Raw genomic sequence first — 23,443 nt, forward strand, 5'->3', positions numbered from 1 at the left:
TGTAAGCCATCCCCTTACAGTTCAACAGTTCAGGCAGGTCTCCCATCCCAAGCTACAAGTGACGGTGTTGCATCATTTGCCGTCGTTTCATGTTTCTATTGTTTTTCTATACTTTGTACAATGGAAGTAGCATACGAGTGGAACGAGTGGGGTGCTGTTGGGTGTTCAAGCGCGAATAGGACACGATGGGCATCCGAACGCACCAAATGCACTAAAGGGCCGTTTTTTCCGGAAAAACACGCTCGGTTCGTTGTCACGTACCTAGTGGGAGGTCTCAAAGGTTGGTGAGGTGAGAAGGGCATAAACATTTTACTCGTAGGGAAATCTCACAGGCCATCCCGAGCCAATCCGGGCGGACCATCACCACATTCGCCAGCAGCCAGTGGAGCAGCCTGGTGGCTTTAAGCCATGTTTTATTAACAAAACAACAAAGCGGTACACAGCAAAGGGAGCCAAAGCATACAGCGAAACCGAAATAAAAACATTGTAAAAACAAAAAAAAACTTCGAATGCACTCTCACACGTACAAAGCACGTCAGCTTCGAAGAAAGCGAGCAAATGGTTGATGAAAGGAAAAATTTGCATATGCTTCAAAACAACAAAAGTAAATCCCTGCCGAGGAAAAATTCATCCTGTAGAGTAAAAGGGGTTTGGAAGCGTATACGAAGCTAAAAGGATGCACCAGCATTGGCTCGTTCACGTGAAGCTGTACGCGGAGGGGGTACCACCCAACCCCAGTCCCAGTCAGTGCAGTCAGTTTGTATTGTGCACATTGATGGTCGCCCCCTCATTCGATCCAGTGCGAACCATTGTTGCTGGCCATTCTGCTTTACTGCTTTGTTCTGTCCGTATTCTCTCGCTGTGGTACGGTCCGGTTCACTTTGTATGGTTCCTTTGCTTCTTGTACTGTTCAAATTTGCATTGGAAAAAATCCGCTTTACTCGACCGAGGCGCGACAAAGCGAGAAAGCGAAAGAACGGGTGAAACCGTGTAGAAGCGAACACTCGGTGACCGTACAACTTTTAAGCAAATTGAAACCATCATCAAAAGCATCGATACAATGTCCCATCGCTGCCGCGTTCGATTGCTCATGGATTCTTTCTTTCCGGAGTTTTCCCTCCCCCGTTTGGTTGCCCGTTCACTTCTCTCTAATCCTATTTGCATATTTGTCGGTGAAGATTTCCATGCACTTGGATGCGTTGAAAGTGCTGCCCCGATGCTGTATGCGTTTCGAGTCGGATCCCTTTTTCTTCCTCTTTTCGCTTAAAAAAAAATGCAATAAATTCTATTTAAGTAGGTCCCATCATTATGGGAACATGTGCTGTATGCTCGGTTTGATTGAATGAGAACGCTGCCAGCTGCAGCTTTATGGGATCAATTTATTTGCCGCCAGTGCAGCAAATGTTCATTGAATTGGAGTTTTTTTTTTCAAGCCGAAAAAAACTGAAAATATAGAGTTATGGTTATCTTTCTTTTTGCAATAGAAAAACAGAGGTTTAATTACGGAAAATAAACTTTTAATATTTTATTGAGAGCTGATACACCTCGGCTGCACGATGGGCGAAGACTGCTAGACTGCGCTAGATGGTTCTCCCGTTGGCCGCTTGTCCCACGGTACCATGTTGCGTGCTGACATTCCTGGAGTATCAGATGACATGCTGATGCTCGGAAGTCACGTTGTACAACACGGGACCAAGGTGTCGGATGCAACTCAGCGTGTGAAACATTCTGCGCATAACTCCTCCCCCCTTAAGCGTCGAGCGTCCTCGATCGACTGTTGATCTGGTCAGCAAGGTTCCGAATAGCGAGGCTCAGGTGTTGACCATGGGTATCAGAGCTTGTGGTGGCATCAGGTTGGGCATTTTTGCATTTTTTTATGTAAGCACAAACTGCTCCTATCAGTACGATCATGCTTATTATTATGTGGCTAATGTTGATTTTATTCAACTGCAAGTGGATTTCGTTCATTTTTTCTAGGTTTCTTATTCTTCCATCTATCTGGTCGTCTTCTGAATCGTTTGATCTTGCCAATGGTTTTCCGTATATTGGGATTAAATATTCCTTTTGAATATTGGTGACTTTCCCAGTGAACGTGTAGCTTTTAATCTGCACTGTGCAGTTTTCCACTTCAATAATCATTGGTACTGATATGCTTTTGGATTCACCACATGAATCGAATATTGTTGTTTCTGTTTGTGTGTCAACAAGTATTACACCTTCCAATACTTCCTTAACTGACCATCTATTGTTTGTTGTGACAAAAGGGCATTTGGGAGTTCTATGCACGAGAATGTTGTAGATACATTCGTCCTCTATTGGTATGGTTGCGTCGCAAATAGTACATTTTGTGTTTTGGTAATATGCTCTGGTTCCTAACTTTGAGACATATTTTATGTGTGTGTTGATCCTTGAATTATTGATGACCATCGTATGCAGCTCTAAAAGATCAAATGGGTCCTTCTCCAAAATTGGTACTTTAACAAGTATGGCAGCTTCTTGATCGGTAACTGCTAGGGTTCCCGTGCAATAGTTGAAGATTTCATCAACATAGTTTACTATAATATCCTGTGATTTTAACATTTTTTGAATAAATTGCTTTTCAGATAAAGTTAACAGGTCCCTGTGCAAAACATTTAAATTTGCCAATTCTATTTGCTCTTCCATAGATGTTAAGATTTGTAGAATTTCGTTTACACTAAATATCATGTTTATAAATTCAAAATCATCCGTTGCAGTTGTTTTAAATTTTAAAATTTTTAACATTTGTTTGTTTAGTGAGCTAGTCATATTTTGTAATTCTTTTTGGAAGAGTTCGTTAATTTCATATTGTTTATTTATGTTTCTACTTATGGCATTTTCCTGATTCTCAAGTAGACCTAAGCTGTGGTAAATTGACTGTAGGTCATCATTATCTGGGTTTCCAGTAATAAATTTGATAGCTGTGCCGAGTCCATCAATAAGTCCTCTCTTTTGTCTGCTTGGAGTTAGTGCAATAAGTTTTTGTTTTGTTTTAAGTATCTTGGAGTCTAAAGTCGATTTAAGAGAACCAGTTGTGTTCATTAAATTCGATAGTTTTTCAATATATTCTACATTTTGTTTAAGATTTTTCAAATTTATTTTGTGAATTAACCTATTGAAGCCTATTCTTGTTCTAACTGATTGCAATTTAATGGCTACTAATCCATTGTTGTTTACTATTTCCTTAAATATGGTCGCTTGGATTAGACTGATAGTCGACAAGGTAACAATTAATTTTGTAATTAACATTTTATCCTCCTTCCTTTTTAATTTGTGCAATGTTCCTCAGAAGTGATCTGTAATAAAATCAAGAAGAAAAAATTACGTTGAAGTATTTCGCTTTCGCTTTAATTTTGCTTTGTGAATTTTCCTTCCTCGATTATCTATTATATTCATTTCTTTGTTTTCCAGTACTTTAATTTCTTTGTAGCGTTCTTGATGTTTGAGGTTGTTGCGTTTCCTTTCGTAAACTGTATCATTGGTTGAAAATTGTACAACATCCTCTCTGTTTTTGTTTATTTTATCTAATTGTTTTTCTTTTTGTTGTTTCATATTCTGAGAAAATATATGGAATAATTCTTCTTTTTGCCTGATTCTTTCATTTAAATCAGTTGGTACTGGATCTTTATATTTTACTCCGTAAAACAATTCTCTTGGTGTGACATTAGTCTGCGAATGTATTGAATCATTATAAATTGATACTGCTAAATTTATTTTAGAGGTTTCAGAAAGAATACTAGTGGATTCTTTTTGAGATAATATGTTATGTAATTCTCGTAGCGTACGATGAATTATTTCTATGGGTCCGTTTGAAGATGATTGTCCTATGCTTGTGAAATGGTATTTAATAAGATTTTCTTCTAGAAAGTTTCTAATTATCGTTGATTTAAATGTTGGTTCTTGATCCATTATTAGTAATTCGGGTTTCCCTAAGTTTGCTATAAATGTAGTGAATGCTTTTAATATATGAACTGTATTTCTTGTACGAATTGGAATTGCCATTGCTAATCGAGAAAACTTATCGCAAAGTGTAAGATAATGTTTTTCTTTTATGATAAAAATGTCCATATGTACGATTTGTAGTGGTCTGGACGGTGTTTCGGTTAATTGGAATTTTATTTTATATGGATGTCTTTCGTATTTCGATTTTTGACATAATTTACAAATATTAATAAATTTGGCAACTTTTGATTTGATTCCCGGAAAAAAGTAATCTCTAGCAATGTGTTTACTAGTTTCTGTAATTCCTCTGTGGTTTAAATCGTGCTGTGTTTGGATTATTTGATTTTGTTCTATTTCTTCAGTTATATCGATGAGTAATTTTTGTGTCCAAAATATTTTTAGGGATTTAGCGCGGGAGAAATAGTTTTTGTACACATTTTGCATGAGATTTAGGATATCTGTATGACAAAATAATCCATTAACACAAGATGATGTAGCATTTTTTTTTAGAATGTTTGCAAGATCTTCAGGAGAAAAGTCTGTTTTTTTGATAATTACTCGAGTATATTTAGGAAATATAATGGAATGTTCTTCACTTTGTTCATTAGATTTTTCAATAATTATTTGATTTCGAAATTCGTTTAATGGACGTTCCGTAGACTTTATGTAATCACTATCGTCAGAGTCAGCCGAATGTTGAGTCATGCTTTCATTGGCGGAGTTGTAATTCAAATCTACAGTGTTTATGTCGGGTTCGATTCTTGAGAGTGAATCTGCATTGTTGTTCAAGATGCCTTTTTTGTATTTTATGTCGAATTCGAATTCTTCTAGTTGCAGTTTCCACCTTAGTAATTTACTGTTGAGGTCTTTTTTTTGTCTAAGCCAAATGAGAGGTTTATGGTCTGTTCGAATTTCAAATTTAGTACCGTAAACGTATGGTCGGAAGTGTTTAATAGCAAATAATACTCCTAGTAGTTCTTTTTCGGTGGCTGAGTATCTGCACTCGGTGTCGTTCAAGGTTCGCGATGCGTATGCTATTGGATGTTCGTGTCCATCTTCAAATCTCTGGGAGAGTACAGCGCCAAGAGCAAAATCGCTCGCATCAGTTTCTATCAGGAACTTCTTGTTGAAATCCGGATACCTTAAAATTGGATCGGAAGTTAGTAATTGCTTGCATTCATTAAAACAATTCAAATATTCTTCAGTTAGTTTTATTTCTAAATCTTTTTTCAAGCATTTTGTTAGGGGTTTAGTTAGTTTAGCAAAGTCTTTTATGAATTTTCGGTAATATCCTATTATACCTAAAAATCCTTTAAGTTGTTTTTTAGTTTTCGGAATGGGCCAATTAACAATCTTATCAATTTTGTTTGGATTAGGTTTAATTCCTTTTTCGGTAACGATATGCCCAAGAAATTCACATTGTTTGTGTAAAAACTCACACTTGTTGAGCTGAATCTTCAGATTAGCCTCCACAAGACGCTTGAGCACTTTGTTTAAATTGTCTAAGTGTTGTTGTAGTGAATTACCGAAAACTATTATATCATCGAGATAAACTAAACAGCATTTACCTATTAGTTCTCCGAGGATGTTATTCATAGCCCTTTGAAATGTTGAAGGAGCATTTTTCAAGCCGAAAGGCATTCTGATAAATTCAAAATGACCTTTATTGCTACTAAAAGCTGTTTTTGGCCTATCTCTGGGTTCAACTTCTATTTGATGAAAACCAGATTTGAGGTCTAACGTGGTGAAGTAATTACTTCTTCCTAGTCTCTCTAGAATATCTTCTATATTTGGAATGGGAAATTTATCGTCTACTGTTTTCTCGTTTAACTTTCGGTAATCGATTACAATTCGCCATTTTTTAATTCCACTTGCATCAGGTTTTTTTGGAACTATCCAAATTGGAGACGTCCATGGTGAAACTGAGTGTTGGATAATACCGTCTTTTAGCATATCATTGATTTGTTTTTCGACTTCTTCTTTATGAATGTGAGGATATCGATACGTTTTAGTGTGTATTGGTATGTCATCAACAGTGTTAATTTTATGTTTAACAGTTGTTGTGCAAGAAAGTTTTGTGTTTTCATTGTGTATTATTTGAACATTATTATGAAGTATTTTTAAGAGCTTACTTTTCTCTTCGTGATTCAAATGGTTTGATCTGATTAACTCTTCTAAGTTGATCGATTTGTTCAATGTTTTGGTAGGCTTAGCGTTCAGTGTGTGTTGGTTCATTTCTAAAATTTCAGATACAGGATAAACAACTTTAGGTTTTGTCCATGTAAAAGAAACTTCATCTCCGAAATTAGTTACGAATGCTTTAATAAAACCATTTTTAGCTTTATAAAGTCCAGCAGGAATGTTTGAGTCTTTGATTTTAATTTCATTTTTCATGAAAACATTTCCGTTGGAGTGAGAAACTGGAATTTTCACTACTTGGCAACTATTTGCTTGTAATTTGATCTCAGCTGAATTCATTCTTTTTATGTTTAAATCTATTGTGTATCCTGGTAAATTTAATTTGTGTTGACCGAATATTAATTTTGCGTCACACTCTGAAAGGGTTTCGTATCCAATTATTCCATCGAAAAATTGATGAAATTTGAACAGATAAAAACGTACATTTCTCTTACCAAAAATTACACCATTAAAGTACTCGTTAATTTTATGCTTTCCATGTTGATTGCTAATTGTTAGTGTATGGCATTTCTGTTTTTGGTATTCCTTGATAAAAGTAGGAGAAATAAAATTTTTATTAGCTCCACTGTCAATAAGCATTTTTGCTTGTAAATTATTCACATTTAATATTAGATATGGTAAGCCATTAGTTGCTTTCATCTTTGATTGATTACGGCATTGGAAATCTGAAAATTTACTTCTTCGACATCTTCGTCTTCACTTTCCGAGTCGTTACTTTTTTTGTCATAATCTAATGTATGGCAGAAAATTTTACCTTTGGATCTAATCGAAGAGTCGATATCCATTGGTGTTATTTTCTGTCTCTCGGAGTTTTGTTTTGTCTGACCAAATTCAGGTTTTCGGTCAATCTTCGAGACGGTTGATTTTCCTTCGTTTTTGTAACTTTTACTAAACGTAGGTTGTTGTGTTACTTGAAGATTGTTAAAAGTATTTGATTTCGTTTTTTCGGCACACTGAAAACGACAAAGAAAAGCGTATGCGTTTTCTAGATCAGTTGGTTGCGCGGTTTGTGCGTAACCAAAATACATTTTGCTTAGGCCGTTTATGAAAGCTGCTAAGCATTCTTGTTCCAGAAAATGATCTATGGCATCCCAGTGCTTGGCATATAAAGGGTTTTGTTTTGCCAAAGATTTCATGCTGATCATAACATCTTTTGTTTTTTTGTAATGGATATGCAAACTGCTATCCATTTTCATTGTCCACAGCTGCGTTTGATAGGTTGCTATGTTGTTACGATCGCCGTACACGTGTTGTAATATTTCTGCAACCTCTTCAAAAGTTGTGGGATTCCCGTTGACACATATGGTGTCACGAGCTTTGCCATCAATTTTGTTAATTATGGCTTGCTCATAGACTGCAAATAGGTCTGGGGCTACAGAAGATCTAAACAGATCTAATGTTTTTTTCACAGTTGCCAGCCATGATGATAGTTGGCGTTTATTTCCATCAAAAGAAGGAATTGTCCGTATAGGATCTGGAATTTTATAATATTCAGCGTTCCTTGATGGAGGCGTTTGGGCTTGCAACTGCTGTCGTTGCTGCTGCTGAAGGTTGTTATTCTCAATTTGAAGCGCGTTAATGCGTTCTTCAAGCATTCTCATTGAGTTAACTAAAGCATGGAGATCCTGTTCCATTTTATTATTTTGCGTATCACTGTACCGCGAGGGTTTAGAAAGAGGGTTAAACTTTGGCATGAACGAATTGAAACACAATCAAATACCTTCTTTTTTTTTGCCGCTAAGGGTGTGGAGATCAAGTATCCCTAAAATAACTCACCTTATACTCACAAATTAGGAATTTCGATTGAGTTTTTTTTGTTACCCGATTCAATGTTTGTCCTTCTTCTATCCAGTGATCCTCGTTGGAATAGATTCTTCGTTTGCTCTCTTGGTGTCCACGGGTTGGGACGTTCGATGATCGGATGTTTTCCCAGCTGATCTTCTGGGGAGTCGTCTTTATCGTTGCAGATCCAGAAGCTTTACTTATGATTCCAGTTCTTAATAGTTGAAACTAAACGTTTTTGTTTTGTGCACTACCAAAAGTCACTTAACACTTTTCGTCACAATTGCGTCAAGAACAGAAAAAAAACACGTGTTCGTCGCAAATCGACCGCGGGTTGGGTGATGGAGTATGTTCCGGGCGAGCACAAAGTTTTCTTCACTTTTGGATTTTTTAATTTTTTTTTATGCGCACTAACAAGAACGTGAACTGAACCGAGCCGACTGCGCCAGTTATGGTTATCTTTCTTTTTGCAATAGAAAAACAGAGGTTTAATTACGGAAAATAAACTTTTAATATTTTATTGAGAGCTGATACACCTCGGCTGCACGATGGGCGAAGACTGCTAGACTGCGCTAGATGGTTCTCCCGTTGGCCGCTTGTCCCACGGTACCATGTTGCGTGCTGACATTCCTGGAGTATCAGATGACATGCTGATGCTCGGAAGTCACGTTGTACAACACGGGACCAAGGTGTCGGATGCAACTCAGCGTGTGAAACATTCTGCGCATAACTATAGAAAAAAAATATTTCCAGAAAATTTATCATGAATGGTAATTGGTGATAATTTGCAAATTGAAAATAGTGTACAACATGCTGTGTATACCGTAAAAAAATAATATGGATCGTATCCCATCTGAACCTTTACCCTCGCACGAAGTAATAAAATAGGTTTAAGTTAAGACTAACTTAGGGGGAATTCGGATTAAGAAAGGTTTTAAATCATAAACTTGTAACTTCAAAGAACAATTTTTCTTTTAAAAACTCATAAAAATTTGGATGTTTTACTAGCCTTTACTAACCTGAAAACTTTAATACTTTTAAGATAAGAAATAATTTATCTTAAAAAGAGTAAAGCAAATATGTCTTTAAATACTCTTCCATGAGGCCTAAAGAGTACAGTGAGTAGGCTATTAAATAAAATAGGACAATTCACTAGAGGCAGGAATACATTTCGGTTATTTACAATTTTCCCAACATCACCATCGTAACTTATTTTCTAGGAAACTCGGTCCTGGGCTGCGATTCACCATCCACAGTCGCCGGCCGGTACGACTCCAGCTGATGCAGCCAATGAGCTCGGTGTGCTCCTCTACGCCATTTGCCAAACGGATCACTCCTAAGCTTCAGAAATACGCATTCCATACCAGAGAGTCAGCTGTTTCCATCTCAAACAAAGGCCATCCAAAGCGATTAAAATTTATATCTTCTCCCTCTCACGATCTCTCCACTAGGGTCTACTCTACGCCTAGAATTGAAAATTTTAGAAAAATTGTAGAAATACTATGTAAAAATACTGAAATACTAGAAAAAAATTGCTGCTTTTCAGCATCTGGATTCTAATTTAACTTTTCAATTTCAATTTTTACTCTACAACTTAATTGTTACAAAAAAAGCCTCTACATTAATTAAGCTTATAAAATAACATCATAAAGAAATAGCACGTTCAGGCTAATTTAAAGCCTAAATTGATTTGTGATCACAATATCGCTCAATTAGCACGATTTATGAAAACTATATAAAATGGTTCATGATTTCACCCTCTAAATTGAAAGGTTTTAGCCGCAATCCCGATGCAAGTAAACGTTTTTAAATATTATTCAAAATATTAAAATGAATCTCTGGGTTTTATTAGCAATATTTCATTACGAGCTATGTAAGCGCTTATTGTCCAATCCTCGTACCGCAAAAAGCACAATACCCTTTTAGTGTTGCATTTCGCGCGAATCACCCCTTAAAGCACCAACTTGCAACTAATAGTAAAACTCATGTCATGCCAGCTATATCCTATTAAAAGCTAATAATTCTGCAAATGGAACCGTTCATTGATCGCCACAAATTGGTTTGCAAGGAATTTGTTCCAAGCCATTTAAGTGTGCTACTACGGTAACAGATGGCACCGTACAATGGCGGAATCTGTGCACAAAAATCAGTCGAAAAAGAACCGACAGAATAGAGCAAAAAGAAAAAAAAAGGAAGCAACCAAAAAAAAAAGCGCACACCACTTCCAATCCAATTTTATCACTTATTTGAGCATTTATGATGGTTCGCAGCTTCGATAATATGGTTTCCCGGTGGGAAATCAATTTTCGTGTTCGCTTAGTTTTGTTTTGTTCGTTAGAGTGGTGTTGTTTAGCGCACCGGTCGAGTGTATGGGACCTGTTTTGGGATTGGTCTGATGCTGGCAGTGTTTTTAATTACATTGACGTATTTTTTGTAGTTGTTAATCGATCGCTTCAGTGAATTGCAATATGCACCTGGGTGCTCGGTTTCATCTAATTTCAAGTGGAAAAGTTGATTGCATTGCCAGTTGACGATTGGTTAAGTGTTATGCTTATGCTTCTTCCACTCGTGGAAATGTGAAATAGCTGCTAAAATGCATTTTAAAAAGGAGCAATCAAATCATGCTGCAGGTTGGTACGATAATGTCAAAGAACGCGAAAAAAATTTCTTTGCTTCCTAGAATAGATTGCTGCTACAATCCCCTGCCTCGTTTATCTAGCCTCTTATCGCAACCATCAGCAATCATATGCAGCTTATGTTTGATAGCCTGTCAAACAACACGGTAAACCCCTTCAATATTATCCAACATCAACCTAGTAGAGCAATCGAGGACCATTTTTTTACTTATCAAACGTTGATTACCATTCATCACGTGCTCGCGATCGATAATCAATCCTTTTTGTATGCTTTAAAATCTACCATCCACTCGAAACTGGAGCAAGCGAGCATAAACGATCGCCTCCTAAATGCAGTGCACAATTCGGGTCACAACCCACTCACCGGACAATCCAAACCAACTAACGGTCTAAAACTTCATTATCTTCTAACCCCTCTAACCGCGCGCCTGATAAACGCGTTCCCTTCCCGTTGTATTCCCTCCTCCCCGCAGAATCCCCTCTCTCGTTTGGCATTATCTTTATCAGTATTAAATGAGTAACGAACTAAAGCCAACTGAAACGCGCTACCGCTACGCATAACCGATTACTGCTCAATAGATTCGTGATCCACCACCATCGGTGTACGAGCGAGCGGGCCTGATTTATGGCAGGAGCATGTTAATGAATTTGCTGCTAAATTGTTTTTCGTAGGGGCACACGCGGTACAAAACGGAAGCGGAAAAACATGCAATATAGTGGCATTGCCATGACGGTGCAGCAGCAAAATCGGGCCAATGTGGGGAAGAGTCTTGACACTAATCCCGACGTTATTAGTTACAGCTAATGCGTTTCGCATGCTGGTATGAGTGAGCCAGGTATTATAATATAGTTTCGGTTTCGGATGGGAAAAGCTTTCAGGTGATCATTGTTTCGGAGCTCGGTGGACAATGTTTTATAAATAATGTGAAGTTTTAAAAGTACGACATTAGTTTGCCGAACGGTTAAGCCTTTTCTGTTGTAGATACAACTTTTCATGTAAGTTTATAATAAAAAACAAGCATTAAATTTAAGTAAAAATTTCCCAAAAGCTAGCTAAAGAATATAAGAAGAGTTAATACAAAAAAGGTGGGAGATCGAGGCCCAAATTTCACACAACAGAACCGAAAATTAACCCTCCGAAAGCTACAAATGATCGGCCCTGCAAAGCCTACCTGAAAACCTACCCACAAAAGAAGAATAGGAAGAAAAGGAAGAAGAACTGTTTTTTAAATAAAAATCTGTTTTTTTCCGATTATATAAGTGCCAACAACCACCAACTGATATACAAACAACATAACATCAATCATCAATAATATACAAAATAACTCAAACATCACAAGCATCAGATCAAAGAACATAAGCAACAAATGGACAAAAAAGATAATTTAAAGAAAATCTTGTCAGTAACCAAAAAAAAAACCGTACAAACTACAATTTAATGTGTAATTAAAACGTAAAACAAAATAAAAGAAAGACAAGTAAACATTTTGAACAAAAAGATATCATGTCTTCACAGGAAACGTTTAAGTGATCGATAAGTAACAATGTCTCACCGCACACAAGCACTGTAACGCTTCTCCAACCATTCCACCGATATCAATCGACACCATTGCCGAGTTGAAAGGTCTGTGGAAGAGGAACAATCGTGCACTAATGCTTCAAAACGGTTCCACAAATAATTGATTAACCACCACCATCGTGATCATCATCATTGATGATTGCGTTTATGAGGCGCAAGTGTCTACAAGATAAAGGGCGCACAGTCGGCTCGTGTGTGTTGCTAGGTCAAAACACTGACCACACAAAGGTGGCCGCTCCACTCCAAAAGCGTACAATTTCTCAGCTATTCAAGTAAAATTATTCTATAAGCTTGCCGGCAGCTTACAGAAGAACTGCCATATTGTGCAAGGATAGATTATGCAGCTTTTACTACTTTCCATCAGAACTAATCCGTACATCATCATGGGCAATTTGTGCTAAAACCCCCGGATTGTTATTAGTTTCCGTAAGAATGGTTTACTTTTCGTTGCAAGTGCACCAATAACACTGTCGCCGTTATCGCGCGCCTCTCTTTCTTCGCCCTTTATTGATATGAGCGTCTATTGGTCAATTGTGATACCGTTAATAACGTCCGCCGTGTAGCGTTCGCGTATCTGACGCTGGCGTACCCGCGGACATCACACATTACACCATCGTCATCATCATCCGCCCGCATCAACGGGCTGCCGTTAGGTGGTAGTCCGTTTTTGATAACGATTTCCCATCCCCTATCGGCCTGATAACGTCTGATGGTAGGTGGAGGTACTCGTTTCCGTTGCGGCTATTACTAACGAGGGCTCCGGTAACTTGAGGCTCAGTTTCAAACTATCCGTTTTGCGAACCGGGCTGACCGCGTGCAGTAACGGCCGGTGAATTCCGTTTTCGGTGGCGTGTTGTGCAGTAGCATCGTAACGGACCAGAGTGCTGGGACAGCAAACGTCCAGTGGGGCAGGATGGCAGAAGGTGCGAGTGATCCTGCTAGCGGGCAGCCGGCAGCCAAACTGACAGCCGATGTCAGTCTTGTTGTATTGCATCGAAAAATGTGCATCTAGGTTTCAACATACTCAAGTCCACAAATTGGCTTCATCTAACGTTACAGGGCACTCGCACGACCACGACCATCCCTCGGTGCTGATGCGGCTGCACGGTACGTTCATGGTAATTGCTTGGCTGTTCTTCAATTCGCTCGGAAACACCGTTGCAAGGTGAGCCAGTTTTTCGGGAGTGAAATATTAAACCATCCCAGTGGCCAGCAGAGCAATGGGCTTCACATATTCTCTATTCTACGGATTTCGTTTTAGATACTTTCAAAAAACATGGACCAACAGACAGTACTTTGGTGTGCCGGTCTGGAGCTTTGTAAGTCCAGTGCTGAGCAAAAACTGTTGGGAACTCTGGGTGGTTTATCGTCATTTCTTTGTTCTATCCCTTCTCATCATAGTACCACCGGATCTACATGACGGCCTGCTGGACACTAACATGCGCCGCCATCATTTGCATCTTCATCGATCTAGAGGGCTTTGAGGCACACGCGCATAGCATCGTTGGACTGGCGACGTTCGCCCTGGTATTCTTCCAGCCTATCCTTGGCCTAATGAGACCTCCGCAACAGCAGGCCCGATCTGCGATTAGAATCTTGCACAGCTTGGTCGGGCATATCGCGTACATTCTGGCAGGTAAATTACCTCTCCCTCATCGTGGCCACTTGTCTTGGTTAATTACTCCCCGTATGATACGTTTTCCCGCTTTTTTTTTACTCTTTAAAAAATCCACAGTCACGAACATGTTTCTGGGAGTTGGACTGGAAGCGGCCCACATATCCTCCACCATGTATGGGCTGCTCGGTGGTGCCATAGGTGTTCACGTGCTAGCACATGTAGTTTTCAACGTAAGTACATGCCCTTCGGTTCCTCCTGCTAGCTGAGTGCATTCATTAACGGTAATTTACACTGCTCCTTCTCGTTTGTATTCCATTTTCCCCCCCAAAATGGCCAGGTACTCGAATATCTTGCCAGGCGGAAGGGCTCGGAGCTGGACGTAAATAAGGATGCATCGGTAGGTATTTTTTATGCGTGTGGGTACCACAATTCGCCCCATTTCTGAACACTCGTTTCCGTGCTCCTGTTCACAGTTTTCCCGCTGGAGGAAAACTACCTTCATGTTGCAGATGATTGCACTGTACGCGTTCAGTATCGTGAATGTAGTGTACGTGTGGCGCGTGTAACGTCTCGCGAAAAATGTACAAGGTGCTACTCGCTCGTAAGCAGTAGAAAACGAAGGTCAACTTACACTTAGAAAACCCTCCTTAACTGTGATGAATACGTTTGTCTTGACGGGCACCGGTCAGCTTTGTAGGCCAAGTTCCACCACGCACGCTTTCCGACACCCAATTGGTCTAGTGGATTGGTTGCGATAAGAATGCGCCGATAACGCGTACGATAAGCATTCGCTATCGCTAAATATTTATGCTCCTCGATTGTTCCTGGTACTGCGGTTTCTCCTTATCATAATGCCACGGTGAAGTCGGCTGTCGGCATTAGCTCATCGACAAGCTTGTATGGCTGCTGCAAGGAGCTTTGATAGCAGCGAGATTAGCAATTTAATTGTCTATTCTGATGAATTCTGATATCCGCGTTAGGTACGTACATACAAATATGCAACAAAGTAAGTTTAATGGACTATGATAACAATGCCACAGCTGTAAGAAACAAAGAACGGCAGTAAAATAAAAAAAGCCAAAAAACCCGTTTTTTTATCTGATAAGAAATTCTATTACTATCAAATCTAATGCCTTTCTTAAGCTGTTCGCTTTATTTTATTTGATGACTTTCCCAGGAGTTATTATTGCTATCTGTTTACTTTGAGAATTGAGGAGGTTTTTCCACATTTTTTACAGTTCATATCGAACATTAATCCCAAAGTATTTTCTCTTTAGGTTTTGCCTATTGGTTACTGTTAATTTATTTTATTATTTTTTATATTTAATATCAATCAATCCTTCAATCACCAACTAGGCATTGGCGTTCCTTCTATGTAAAAGTATTAGTTTTTTAAATATGTTTTCTTTTTCATTAAAAACGTGTGTTGATATGACGCTTATAAGCTTTAAAGCTAGCAGCAAAGTGATGCTGCTTTAACCACCATTATTTAAATATCCTTAAAAACTGTTAAAACTGCCTGTAAATCATTACTAATGAGCTGTTATTTATCCATATTTTTCACAACCAAAGCAGGATTCAATAGCTACATTTTAATCTTAAACATCGACGTGTTTTAAAACTTACTTTATTTATGGAAATAATAATACAAACCATAGTATTTTCTCTCTCCTTACGATCCAAAATTAATACATGAAAAGAAATATTCTTTCACTCAAATCCCCATCGTTTCAATGTTATATGCAATCTTCCAGAGCATCATACAGCCCGCACTCGCAAGCCGCTTAATGTTACTGCACAACGTTCTCCAGCACGTTTTTGCAATTTCATTTTCCCACCAGCGCTCACCAACAAATCCGTTCTGACCCCGTTCTTCATACCATCCGCATGTTAATATCCATTAAAAATGCCATCCCTTTTGCCATGGCCGCGAAAACACTAATGCCCGTCAGCTTTATGCTGCTCGACCTACACGACGCCCAATCTCACGTCGCGTACAACATTACCAGCGTTTCGGATGTCTGACTGATGATGAGCAGCATCCTGATGAAGATGACTGGCTGCATGTGCATTTCGGAACATCGGGGTGCAAGAGAGAGAGAGAGAGAGATGCTACGAACAGAGGGCAACTGAAGTGGATCCCTCTTTCGAAAGGATTATTATAATTAGATGCGAATGCTGTTTTGCGCTTCCGCGAAGGAAATCCACATCCCGGTGGGATGTGAGGGCTGCGCGTGCTGTATTTACATTTTCAATTTATTTGCTAATCATAAGATGAGCTGCTGTCCCCATTTGTGTACGGCTGCTGTGACATTATGAGACGAGACGAGAGCTTTTATGCGTTATTTATGACTTATTTTGTTGTTCCATAATCAATGGATCTGTATATCGCATAGCTAATATTACATTACACTATGAAAAACATATCTTGCTTTTGTTCGGCTTTAAATAAGATAAACATTATACCTCACGGCGCATAACACACTCACTCTCCTTTACACATGTACAACTGTCATGTTTAGCTAATAATGAAATTTTGTGGCTCCAAAAGGGCACCGAAAAAAATGGTAGACGAAACGGCAGTTAGCGAAGAAACTTACAATACAGCATGATTCATTAGCTTGGAAAATCTGTTCCTTTCCACCAGGCGGAGAGGTGGCAGGTGCATCGTGCAAAAGATGATCGACCAAGATTACAAAACCTTGATCCTCCTATCCTCATTCTCCCCCATCTACTGCTGTATACGTGCACCGGTACACTTGCATAATAATCTGCACCAAGGCGCGTAACGATGATTTACGCCTCGTGTAGATATGCGATGGTGAGGAGTTTACCACCTCTGTCTAGCACGTCCCAACACCCAGCACACCACCGTACCACACCGGCATAAAAGACCTATAAATTCTGACTGGAATAAATTATAAGCCATATTCACAGGCCGTGTCCTCCACCAGCGTCATACCGTGCTGCAAACTTGCATGCCCAATCCGCTCGCAAGAAACTGCTGAAGTGTTCCATTTTATCCCAAACACGGGCATTATTTTGCCTATAATGCTGATTTAAAACTTACCTACGTTGTTGGTACGTGCAAGGATTGGGTGTGTGTGTGTGTGCCGTTGGTACGTGTTTTGGCGAGGGGAAAATACACAGCACATATCAACGGTTTTGCAAACCCCACTAACGCAAACGGGGGACATCCTTATCCTGGCCGAAGTTTACAGGGGATAAACTCTTGTGTTGCGAGCGAGCGAACGAACGTACGACCGTACGGACGTACAAACGATGTTTATCTTTGGGGAAGAAAAACTTTCTCATTTCCCCATAACGGCAGAGGGAAAGGGTAGGAGAGAAGGCATGGCAGGCCGGAAAATGCATGCCATCGATCGTATCTGGCCGTGGTGGGTTTGGGGCGTACGTAAAACGGGCTTGATGCACGCACGTTCATCCCTTTACGTTGCGGTTTGCAAATTACGTCGAGCGAGTGAAGATTTGGATGCAATTGCAGCACAATAGCACCGGTTGCATACATTTAGGCGCCTTTCGCGCGAATGGTTCAAATCCCCACGCTGCACATGGCGGTGATGCATGTTCTATGGAGCTGTGAATAAATATGAACAAAATAGAAATGCCAGCAAACAGTGTAATTCTGGTGGATGAGGGTTAAGCTAACAAAAGCGTTTGTGCTTGTACAAAACGGGATAAGAAAGGTAAATACTTAATAATTAAATTTGGAATACTGAGGCCACACATACCGAGAATTACGAGATTAGTTTATTTCCAAACAAACACACGAAACATTTCTTAACTAATATTAATTCGTCCCAGTTGCATGCTGTACAATCCTCCATAGACACAGGCTCCCTTTTTAGCTCTAGCTGTGCAGTTTTGGGATAGTAGAATGGCACCACTATTCCAGGTTTCGCTCCACGTTTGCTACTAATCCTGGCGTGGCCTCGCACGTTCCCCCATTCTGGCATGTGACGGCTCACATCATATGTACCTCATTCCTGCAGCTTATGGTTCTGTGAGCACATCGAAATCACACACCGTGAAGCACTCCGAACAGTAGAGGCGGGAATGCGACCGCTGTTAATTATCTCACCGCCGATAAGTACCATCCAGCGCGCAGTTTTCCACGCATCGGATACAGTACCCACAGGGAAGGATCGATGTGAATGGTTTGGCATATATTGCTGCTGCTTTTGGTACTAGGACCGCTGCTATTTCTGCTTCGTAAAGCCACAAGAATGGAAGGATTTTGTACAACGTTGCACACATAAGTTTGCATCATCATCGTCATCAGCACCATCGTCAGTATCGTGTTTGGAACACAACACACGTTAAGAATTAATAAAGCCAAATTAATAGTTTCATTGTCAGCACCGAACATTCTTCATCGTTCTAAATTTTACTTTAAACATTAGGATTACGGGTTAAAATAATCATCAACATATTTCCAAGTCATTTATACGTTGATTTTTCAATTAAACGTATATTTTGTTGAAATTTAGTTAGGTTGGTTCTTGTTAATGAATTCAGAGTGATAAAAGTTCGTTCTCGAGAAATTTATATGTTAAATTGTAGTGAAATGTAAATATTAACTTTTGCGTAAATAGACAAACTACAGATGCCAATGAGTGTCCAACCAATGACGACAATTCTTTCAGTAATTTTGATCGAATTTTAAAGCCACGAAAAACTGTGTCATTTCCCGCGCAGACTTTCGTCTGTTGTTGTTGTGTTGTCTGATTTTTATGGCTGAGATGGGACCTCAGCCATAAAAATCTTTTTTAAATAAATTATAGTCTTTAGATATTCCTGATCGGTAATCTTCTTAACAGTTGTTTAACCAAAACATCCCAATGGTCGCTGTTGACGTCAGTTAAGAGTCTCCTCCATTATCTTTCTTGATTGGCTTCGACTCAAATATCGACAACAAATTTTGTATAACTACATCCATAACCAATTGTATAACCAATCCATTTAGGATATTGTTCACCATTTGAACAGATGTTCTTTCGTGTGGATCCTTAATCGACTGTTTTAGCCGTCGCTGCTGCATTATAAATCATACAGCAGGAATATTTTGTCTATTCAGAATATAAATGATACATGATACAAAAAAACCTAGTGATAATCTGTTGACGAAATCGCTAGCACCTTGGCAGAGAGTCAAAGATCTTTTACGACCGCAACCATTTTTTTGGCGCTGCAAGGATGATTTTTTTAAATTTTGTGATCAATTTTTAGGTTGCCATTTTCATACATTTTTCGTTATTTTCTTGAATTGTTTTCATCTTTTATGTTCCAATCTTCTATATTGGATTGTTTTCTCGTAGTGCCTATCCAACTACGTGTCATCGATAAGTCTATTAAGCCATCCGATAAGCGGGGTGACCTAACAGAAGTCACTTATCCAAGAAGAAGAAGATGTATTCCATTCTTCTTTAATCAAGAACAATATAATATTCATAATATTTTCATTTTCGTATGCCTTTTCTAGTGATTAAAAAAAAGCAAAATAAAACAATGTTTACAGATAACGTTTCAGCAATGGCAACATTTATTATGTTTCAACTTAAATACGCTCTAGAAAGCCTAGCCTGCCGTTCCGCGAATGTGCGTCGTCTTACGTGTCTTGCATAATACAGTACTGGTTTTGTTTTCGGTTGTTTTTGATCCTTGGGCTATGTTTTTTGTGGTGTTTTTTTTTTAACCTCTAATCACCAACCCTACAACCCTAAACGAATGAGGATGGGAGGTTATTATTGAACAACGGGACGGGGACGACAAAAGCAACGCAAATCGCTCCCTCATCGCTACTACACCGGAAGACACCGGAGGACGGAAGTAATCTTACGCGAAGTAAACTTTCGTTTCATTCCTTGCAACAGTAACAACCACTGTGTTCATTTTCACAAGTGTTCAAGGCACCCAGGCGCACACGCACATTCTTTCTCTCTCTATTACGGCTGGCTCTGCTTTTGCTATAAATATTTCACATCTTAACTCTGTACATCTCGGGACATGGAAACAAAAAACAAAAGTTGTAATTTCGATACCCGACGCCTTGGTTTTGGGTGTGGAGAGGAAATTGTGGGATCGATTGGACGCTGTTGTACATTCTCTCTTTCTACGCTTTTCGACATAATAATACACATTCAAAAACAGATCAATATAAGGATCACTTACAACCAAGTGGAAGGACGGACGAAAGTATGGGGTTACAGAAAGGATAGAGAATGGGTTGATGTGGAAATTGGGAAGGATTTTAAGCACACGCACACTGTTATCTACAATCATCGCTTGGAAAATTTTCACGTACGTAACCTATTCGTTGTTGGTTCTGTTCATTCGACGTAACTTGCCACGGTTTAACTCCTTCATTTAAGCTTCTGTGTTCTTCTACTATTGGCCTGCTAGAGTGTGACTCCTCTAGAATAGTAATAGCAACACAAGCCACTATGAGGTTAACTTCTTTCGTTGATTCACAGGTGGTATGTTTTGATCGTGTACTTGGTTACTACTTGCACCGTGCAGTTTGAATGTGCTTGAGTTTATGTCATCCTCGCTTCGATGGCTAATGCTGTTTTAGTTCATGATCTGATCCTTGATGCTGTTGTAAGCGGCTTCAATTGGTGCCAAAACGACGATCACTACCATCGCGATGACCAGACCGAGCACAATCAGAATGTACAGGAACAGCATCGATTTACGGAAGCCAGAGAACTGTAACGAGATAGCAAATCGAAAGACACACAATTAGAACCCCGTTTCCAAAAACCCGTCCAACAGTTTCCACAACACATACGGCAGCGTCTTGTTTTCTTTCGCTGGAGCTGACGGAATTTCGCGACGGAGTCATATCAGCCATTGGGAAGGACGTCACACGCTGCCCACTTCTTCGCTCGCTTACGCAGCCACCGATCTGTATCCAAGAGAAGATCTACACATTATTGCAATGCAGATGGACCGTTCGAGGGAGGCGAACGCAAACCCCAGGGTTAGTACCGGAAGAGGAAAGAGCCTGCCTTCGGTTAGGTAACGTGTGTGCATATTTACAATTTATGTGCAAACGATGCCATTCGCAGCTAGTTTATTTACAACACGACGAGTCTGAGCACCAGAGATGTATTGATGGTGTGTATGCACAGTAGTGTTTTAACCGGTAGCTATGAGGAACCAGTCCGGTTGGATTGCCAACAGCTCGCTAGCAACGAGCCGGCAGATGCGGTGCAACGAGTAGAAACAATCACAAGCACACACAGAAAAAAACCGTCCTCCCCCACCCACATAAGACAAACCACACAAACACCCGCCCAAAATACTCACGGAGAAGATCAGATGCATAAACACATGGAACGCAACGAACGCGACCAGAATAAAGTCCATCCATTCGGGCAGTTCGGCCTTCTGCAGCTGGACGGCAAAGAAGATGGCAACGATCGCGATCACGTGCGCCAAATTGCCACCCAACCAGTGAAGCCAATTGAAGATCGGTCGCTTGCTTGAGCCGGGATGTGGCCGGAAGAATGCACCGATCGGTTGCAGGAAGCACAGAACGGTCGTGACGATACCGAGAATGGCATGCGGATTACGAACCTGCGACCAACCGCCAATCTCAACGAAGATCACCACAATACCGGCCACAGTGAGAGCCCACGTGACAATCATCAGGAATCGATGCCACTGTGAATAGGGGAAACCGGGAGATACATTACTCGATCGGGCATATTTACACCAGCAGCTTATAGTTTCACTTACTGCAAACCACTGATCTTTGCCACACATCTGACTTCCAACCCACGTCTGACGGAAGTAGCGTGCGAGCAAGATACCGAGCGAAGCCGTACCGATCCAAGCCGTGATCATGAAGGCACCGTGAAGGCGCAGCAACAACTTGGACGATCCCTGTACCGGTCCAACCTCAGCGAGGGACTGTGGAATGCCGGACACGTGACGACCGATGTCGTGATAGTTAACGTTGGTAGCTACAAAAGAGAGAGAAAAAGGGCGATGCAGATTAGCAAAATCCGTGAAAAGGTTTTGCCATGCGCCAGTAGACTTACATTCCACCGACGATCCAGCAGCAATCAGCAGATGGAACTTATCGTTTACAAGATCAAACTTCTTGCCCTTGACCGTGCTGAGAGCGTCGCGTTCCACTTTACAGTAAATCACACCATCATTGTATGATTTTTCCAACACTTGGAAGATGTTTTGAGGCTAGTGCGAGAGAAGATAAATAAAAAAAAATGCAAAATTTTTCACGTGATGACGATGGGTAGTTAATACTTACAACACCTAGACGCGTAGAACCGTACGGTCCAACGGTGGTCCACGAAGCGTAAGCGTTCACTGTGCCTTGTTCAGGTACGCACTCGATCACAGAATCTTCACCCATCTTGGCGTCATCGGACAAGCCAAGGGCAACGTAGGCTGGACTGTCTAGAAAGTGGCAAGAACACAAAAATTCCATTAAATTTTCCTGACAGGAGGCCAAAAAAAATCAAACTTCTCGAGACTCACTGTATCCCGCCTTCATTTCGAATACGTATCGTGCTCCCATTACCGCGATCGTAGCCACCGCCCGACAGTTCTTACTCTCGACACAACCCTCCGGAAATCCGAAGCATCCCTTGCTCTGGCCACACGCGTCATAGATCGGGTCCCCTGCCACTGGTGCGGATGTTGCTGGTGGTCGGTACGGTGGAACGGTAGTGGTTGTCGTCGTACGCTTAGTGGATACCGTGCCGGGAGCAACCGTGGTGGAGCTAGCCACCACACGCACCCGTTCCGACGGAAGGCCCACCCAAAACTTGTCGTAATCTTGTGCGATCGTCGAGTTGAATATCACCTCGCCGACAAAGTTGTCCGGAGCGGTCCATTCCAGCGTCAGCTCCTGTTTCGGGCTAGTAGAGGTGTGTGTGGCCGTATCCCCTTCTGCCTGACAGTCGATCAGCTTAATCGCGGCCGAATCTGTGTTTTCGAAGCGACCGACAATGTTGTGCGGTGGATCGGCAGCCCGGGCCTGGATCATGTAACCCTTGAACACGATGTTGGCAGGGAAGGATTCGATGTCGAGCCGTAGCGTTTGACCGTTACCGATTACGGACGATTGGGGTGTGATGGTGAACGGTGATTTGGTGGTAAGTGGCGGGATGCCACCACCGTGAAACGGTAGCATATTGTCACACACCGATGTGGGAGCACCGTTCGGCAATCCATACGAGGGTATCAGTGTGCTTAGCACCAGGGCCAAGCAGAGTAGAGGTAGCATGGTGAAGCGAAATCTTTCCCTGTGTTATGGAATAGAAAATGGAATCAAAAATCTAGCATTAGAAACTTACTTTCGCTTAAAGATGTACTCCTAAATTACTCTTCAAGATAGCGATTTTGAGAGCGCTCGACGTCTCGAAAATGTCACAGCAAATGGCACCGTACACTTCAGATAAAAAGTGAACCCAATAAATCTAATCATTATTGACACATTTATCACGACTTAATTCGTAAGTGATTCCTTCTCTTGCACAGTCTCACCAAACAAAAACGAAAAGCTCAGAACCTCTCAATTCTCTAACGACTAACAGTCTTCTTCCTCCCTACCAAGCAAAAAATATTGCAAAAAAATAGGAAAAGTTCTTAACCTCCCTCGGCGCTTTTCTTACG

The 23,443-nt window shown here is 40.5% G+C and overlaps 2 protein-coding genes across 2 annotated transcripts in view; one reads left to right on the top strand and one right to left on the bottom strand.

Moving 5' to 3' along the window:
* LOC126561840 (putative ferric-chelate reductase 1 homolog) overlaps positions 1-23,078 on the bottom strand; it is a 261,537-nt gene extending 238,459 nt beyond the window's left edge. Inside the window, exons 1-7 of the mRNA XM_050218173.1 lie at positions 22,304-23,078; positions 22,074-22,222; positions 21,844-22,000; positions 21,539-21,765; positions 21,107-21,463; positions 20,586-20,702; positions 20,364-20,503 (exon numbers count right to left, since the gene is read on the bottom strand). Coding sequence (XP_050074130.1) covers positions 20,366-20,503; positions 20,586-20,702; positions 21,107-21,463; positions 21,539-21,765; positions 21,844-22,000; positions 22,074-22,222; positions 22,304-23,054 — 1,896 coding nt within the window. The 5' untranslated portion in view covers positions 23,055-23,078 and the 3' untranslated portion in view covers positions 20,364-20,365. The remainder of the gene's footprint in view (positions 1-20,363; positions 20,504-20,585; positions 20,703-21,106; positions 21,464-21,538; positions 21,766-21,843; positions 22,001-22,073; positions 22,223-22,303) is intronic.
* LOC126562964 (putative ferric-chelate reductase 1 homolog) lies at positions 13,070-14,340 on the top strand. The gene is made up of 7 exons (XM_050219572.1): positions 13,070-13,079; positions 13,216-13,321; positions 13,418-13,475; positions 13,558-13,792; positions 13,892-14,004; positions 14,112-14,171; positions 14,248-14,340. The coding sequence occupies exons 1-7, from the start codon at positions 13,070-13,072 to the stop codon at positions 14,338-14,340; spliced, it is 675 nt and encodes a 224-aa protein (XP_050075529.1).
* Positions 23,079-23,443: the final 365 nt, after the last annotated feature.

The sequence above is a fragment of the Anopheles maculipalpis genome, chromosome 3RL, assembly GCF_943734695.1.
Source record: "Anopheles maculipalpis chromosome 3RL, idAnoMacuDA_375_x, whole genome shotgun sequence".
Classification (NCBI taxonomy): domain Eukaryota; kingdom Metazoa; phylum Arthropoda; class Insecta; order Diptera; family Culicidae; genus Anopheles; species Anopheles maculipalpis.